Here is a 6316-nt window from a genome sequence, read left to right as displayed (position 1 = left end):
TGAATGATCATCATATATGTTGGAATGTACTCATCATCAATCTGTAATATTTAGTTGATCATGAGTATCAAACCTTTCGATCTATTAATAATTGAATTGTAAATTGTAATCAGGTTTGTGAAAAAATATACATGTCTAATGATATATAATGTAATTTATATTATCTATTGATCCGGTAGATCATTAACCTTGCATTCAAATGCTTTCTTCTGAGTCTGATTGATAAATAAATTACAAAGCATTGTAGAATGAGAATGAAAGTACTTGGGAAAGCTTTAATTATATAAACCGAAGTGAACTTGAACTCCAGTTGCCTTGATCCAAGACCCCCCTTGTAAGAAAGGCCCTACTGTATACTTGGTTGCCTCTTGCCTTTTAATGACCTTGTAACCAGACCATTTGACCCTGCCATCAACCTTGGCCCCAGGTCCTTTGTTGTTAAATTCTGCATAATATAGGGTCTTGAGTGCAAAGTCTCCTTCCCATGGCAGCCACCCATCTGGGTGAATAATGTCTTCAATTGTTGATTCCATCACGATGGTCCTTGAGTATTCCTTCCATGGCCTCCCAAGGTAACTCCTGATCGTTGACTTTACAGGTACGAGTTTCTTGTCTGGCAAAATGCGACAATTTTGCAGAACTATTCCCGTGGTTTCACGCTTGTCAGTCCTTCCTTGTGCTGTGACTATGTTTTGCTGGTTAGGCAAAGGTTTCCTCACCACAATCATGCAGTTTTGGAATACAACGGCTGCATCACCGAAAATGAAGTCAACAGTGCCAGCAATCACACAGCTTCGGTAGAATTGGCGATGGGTTTGTGCGTACAAGGTGTCTTGGTACCCTTCAAAACGACAGTTGATGAAAACTGAACGATCTGCTTGGACTCTTGCAGCCACTGCCTGGTGCTTTTCTGGGCCAGCAGTGTTTCTAAATCCCATTGCTTTGCCTATAAAGCCTTCTCCTAAAGCCGCTGCATTAGGCATCATTTACATACAAGAGAAAGGCGAATGAGCAAATTTGGCATAAATTTGCCCTATGTATATATACATAATAAAAAAAATAGTACTAGCCATAGCTAGGTTTTGCTAAAAAAAGGGTTCTTTTTTTTTTCTTTTTTTTATTTAAAAAAAAAACAGAGAATTATACTAGCTAGTAGAGGTTGTGGGCGCAAGTTTGCCACGTAGATCTTCCTTGTACTATATATATATATATATATATATATATATATATATATATATGCATGTATATATATGTTATATATATATATATATATATATATATATTTTTTTTTTTAATTTCCTTTCCTTTTGGGGAGAAGTTGGCGGGTGGGGAGGAACGAGACGAGAGGAACTAGCTCATGCATGCTAATTTGTCTTACCAAAAGTTGCAGTTTTGAAAGTGGTTAATCCATCGACAAAATTTTTGCTTCCAGTGATGATGCTCTTTCGCGATCCATCACCGTACATTGTGACATTGACCATCTTCTTTGTTACGGTCACAGTCTCCTCATATATTCCTTCTTTAACGTAGATAACATATCTGTATAAGCATATATAAGAAATGAGAAAATTAGAAGAACTACGTACAAACTGGATATTGTTTGATACTAGGCAGTAGTACTTGCAACACTAAAGGATCATACCGTCCTTCATATTTCTCCGGCATGGCTGCCAATGCCTCTGAAATTGTTTTGTAGTCTCCACTACCGTCTTTTGCCACAGTTACATTGGGTTTGGGCTTATCAGCTTTTTCCTTCAACATCCTCCGGTCCTCATTGGTCATCCAGGTGGGAAATCCGTCATTATCCATGGTCGGTGAGCTAGATTCCTGTGTCAAAAGGCGACGGCTATGTCCTGGTGCCTGGAATGTGGACAGGAGCGATGATAGCTCTGAGATCATGGCGAGGGAATTGCTGGTTAGTTCCTTGGAAACATTGAGGACCTTTTCCATGTCATCCTTCAACTTTCCTTTAGGAAAACCATCAATGCATGTTTGTTGGTAAGACATGACAGCACTCAGCCAATTGTTCAAGTCGGGGGTTGTCGAGGATAGGCTTCCCAAACTATTGCGGCCAACTTTGGAGACGGACTCTTTTAATTCCTCCATGGCGTCCTGCACGAGTACCTTACAATCTTCGAATGCTGCTTTCTCTGATGGGGTGTTGAACTTAAACGTTGTGGTCTTGGTCATGGCCTTTTCAATCTCATCCGCAATTGCCAATATTGTAGTCTTGAGAAGGTCTTTAGGTTGAGATAAATTAGGGTTTGTTTTCACGGCCTTGGTAAGGGTATTCTCACACTGTTGCTCATAATCTGTAGAGTTACAAACCAATTTTATAACGCGACTAACATGCGAAATCCCCGTCTTCGCAGGTTGTTGATCATCAGTTTGAGATGCAGGTTGGGTGCCACCATGGCTGGAGTTGGAAGCTACCGCAAAACCTCCACCAGCAACAAGAACAACAAAGGCAAATGCCGAAACTGCACCAATCATAATCCTCTTCCTGATCCTTTGCTGCCTCTCAGCTCTACGGCGTTCCGTTATCTGATCAAAATCTTGAAATGCCATTGTGGGAATATCTATGGCAGAGAGCTACGTAGCTCGATCTGCCTTAGACTCAGGTCCAAGGCAGAGGAGGAAAGAGATATTGGGAGAAGAAGCCAAAAAACTAAAGAAAGATGTTATTTTTTAAGCCTCTTTTGTACTCTTTCTTTCTGTTGCATGGATCTTGATACCTAAATCAGTTTTCCTTGCAAAAAAATGAAAATAGAGGTCTGGACAAGAGAGTTTCAAGGCATTCTTTCTATTTTTATAAGTTGGTTAAGGAGCTTTGAAGTAATGGCAATAAAGAGTTGATCTAGATCCTCTCCTCCGCGCCCGTCATCTTCATATATATACATTTCCCTACTTGATCGAGCTCATTCCTAGCTAGCTCCCAAAACAGTACAAGATCAAATAAAGAAGTACTGCATGCTATAAACTACAATATTATTGTTTCCTTATGTGTGATTAATATTAATCCATAACTAACTGATGAGATTATAAATCCAAATAATTTTTGGCAAACTTTTTTTATAAGAATCATATATAGCACTTAAGAGATGATCATTGCCTCGATCGATCGGTTAATTATTCCTATTGATCTCTGTAGATTTTCAATGTCAAGAGATTATGGGTCAAATAATAACTATGGGCTGGATTAAAGCTAGCTAGCTAGTCGAGATGCATGGCCGGGATCTGACCAATCCCATTGATCAAACTCAAGATGATTATATCGGCGGCCCAATCCAACCCAAAATGAGAGAAGAATAATAATGATAATAAGAGCAATGTTACTCTTTATCTTGAATTTTTATTATTCGCAATATACAAGATAAAAAGTAATACTTTTCTAATAATAAGGAATCTCTTATATATTATGGGCACATATTGCAGTCTTGCAGTGAAAATATATATATGAGCCAAAGATTTAAAGATCATGCCACATGCAAAATGTAACATCCGGACCAACTAAGCTCAATTTTTAAATATTTTTGAACTTATGCATATGAAAAACCCAATTGAGTGGTTGAGTATTTTTTTTATTTTTTGTTTTAATAGACTAAGGGCTTAAAATCTTTCTTTTGGTGGGTTATGATTTTACTGGGCTTGATAATTAGGTTAATCTTTTTTTAAACGTCCACCACGCACGACTCTAGCACTCCCATGCACGTACGCCTCTCTTCTCCTCAACTTTAGGGTTTTGTTTTTTTTGTTCCAATCACTTATATATTCACACGTTAACTTCACAATTCACGCACGTCTCTTGTAATGCCCGGTCCCGTAGGGGTAGGAAAGTTAGCTCTTGTAACCTAAAATCATCTCCCATAATGTATTTATCTCCATAAAATATAAACTCATTTATTCAAAACCAAAAATCCATCAAGACACCAAATAAATACCTCAATGAAATAAATTAAAATCTCCACAGACTCCGACATATCCATAACTCAAAACTCCAAAATAACATAAAATAATAATTCTACTAACTAAGACTCTTCAATAAATAATTGTGCTATTTGGCACTTATTCATCTACGATCATTAGCCTTGCTAACACTTCATATTCTTGACTTTCAGTTGGGACATCAATATCATCTGAAAAATGTTGTGGAGATAAGGGGTGAGTTATCAACAACTCAATAAGCAAAGAACATATACTAGTATGTAAAAATAGAGGTGGTGTTGCAGTTTGGAGTGGTGTGTCCGTGCTTGAAGGAACTCGGCAGCGTGGTTCTCACTCTATGCTTCGGTTGTTGGCTTTCCATGATGGTGAAGACGTGCAAGAGTTGGACGGCGGCAGTAAGTGCTTGGGTAGTTTCTATAAGCATGGGATAATGTATGTGTGTGTATATATAGGTGATGGAAAACCCTAAGGGAAAATTGAGAGGAAGAAACATGCATGGGGAGAAAACAGATGCGAGGCATGCATGGCATGGAGACTAAAGCCTATAGGATTTTCACGGCTTGCATTTTGGACGGGGGCCTTTTCCTTAAAAAAATTGGATCTCGATTCAACCTCTAAAAATATTATAACTTGTCCCACTAATTTTCTCGGTCCAATAAAATATTTCACCTAATCCAACATATTTAAAGATTTAAACCTACTCGGCAAACCTAAAAATTATTCGATATCCATAAAAAAAATAAAAATTGGGCTCGTAGTCTAATCCAACAATATTTGCAAATCTTAAGTGGGCTTTTCAACTATATAAATCCAAGAAAAAAAAATATAAAGTAGTTGGATATTGGACCTAGATGTTACATTCTCTCCTCCTAAAAAAAAATTGCGTTCTCGAAATTTGTTGCATCTAAAAAAAAAACCTAAAATACTTATCTTTGATACTTCATGCCTATTAAAGACCTCGATTTTTGCTAAACCAAATATTTCAAAAAATCATAACTTTGCAACATCTCTCGTCCCAGTAACTTTCCACAATCAAAGTGTTGATTTCCGCGCGTAACCTCAAATTCAAACCCAAAAGTATGAACCTCAACTATGGATTTACAAGCCTATTAATTCCCCTATATATACATATATACATTTTTTTTTTAACTAAACCTCACATATAACTCAAAGAGAACTCCCAAAATAGTATTTAAACCTCCAAATAATAGAACAATCAAATGCTCCAAAGTTAAGTTCTAGGTAAACTCAATTCACAAATTCCCGAATCCTCAGAAGATCTACTTTTAACCATGCCTTTTCCTAAAGTTATCGCTTCCATAGCACATACTAATCCATCAAGCACCTAAAACTAGAGTCTCGTAGATATAAAAATATTGGGTCTAATCCCTTTGAAAACATTTTCAACTAAACTTCAATATTCCAAGCTATACAACTAGACAGGTTCTATGCAAACACGATTAATCTCAACTCAACTAAAACAAATAGCTTTTAAGGAGAAACAAAAAAAGAGTGGGTACCTGTGATTGCATTGTTATCATCCTCAGCATCTTCAGCTGTCAATGCAAACACTCGAGCTGGTCCCATTCACGGCTGATTTTTTCCCTATATCATCTGTCGGGAACCTGGAGGTAGGTTAGGCTTCTTGTTGTCTTCCCTTAGTAATGGGCAATCTCTAATGAAATGGCCAGTCTTTCCACATCGAAAACATGCCCCCTTTTTCCTTTCTACACTCCCCAGTGTGTACGTGGTTACAAAACTTGTAGGGGTTATACGATTGATATCCCTGCATCTGTCACTGACTTGAGTTGCTACCTTCATTTCTCTTCTTCCATGGCCCTTGATCCATACTAAAGGATCCATGTGGAGTAGCTCTCTTTCTCCATTCTTGCAACTCAGCGCTTCTCTTAAGATTCTGCTCCACTAGCATCACTTTATTTACCAAGTCTGAAAAGTTTTGAATTTGTAGAACCATAACCCGTTCGTAGATCCTATGATTTAAACCCTCTTCAAACCTCTGGGTTTTCTTCTCCACATCGAGAATCAAATATGAAGCGAAGCGTGATACCTCTACAAATTTTGCAGCATACTGGCATACCATCATGTTCCCTTGCACCAAATTAGTAAACTCTCGGGCTTTAGCTTCCCGGTCTGCTTTCGGAATGAAGCGGTTGAAGAAGTTTTGCTTAAAGTGAGACCAGCTCACTACTCCAATTCCATCAGCTTCTCTGATGGCTTTCTTAGAGTTCCACCATATCTTTGCATCTCTAATCAATTTAAAAGCTGCAAATTGGACTTTCTGTTGATTGGTGCACTCATTTATTCAAAACCCTAACATATTTATCTCCATAAAATATAAACTCATTTATTC

At 37.7% G+C, this 6316-nt stretch overlaps 1 protein-coding gene across 1 annotated transcript; it reads right to left on the bottom strand.

Moving 5' to 3' along the window:
• Positions 1 to 228: 228 nt before the first annotated feature.
• LOC121248706 (pectinesterase-like) lies at positions 229 to 2737 on the bottom strand. Its single transcript, XM_041147243.1, has 3 exons — positions 1643 to 2737; positions 1379 to 1539; positions 229 to 970 (listed from the first exon to the last, which is right to left on the bottom strand). Exons 1-3 carry the CDS (start codon positions 2566 to 2568, stop codon positions 276 to 278), a joined length of 1782 nt encoding a protein of 593 aa, XP_041003177.1. The 5' UTR covers positions 2569 to 2737; the 3' UTR covers positions 229 to 275.
• Positions 2738 to 6316: the final 3579 nt, after the last annotated feature.

Source organism: Juglans microcarpa x Juglans regia, chromosome 2D (genome assembly GCF_004785595.1).
Source record: "Juglans microcarpa x Juglans regia isolate MS1-56 chromosome 2D, Jm3101_v1.0, whole genome shotgun sequence".
Taxonomy (NCBI): Eukaryota; Viridiplantae; Streptophyta; class Magnoliopsida; order Fagales; family Juglandaceae; genus Juglans; species Juglans microcarpa x Juglans regia.
This window is presented reverse-complemented; position numbering and strand designations above follow the sequence as displayed.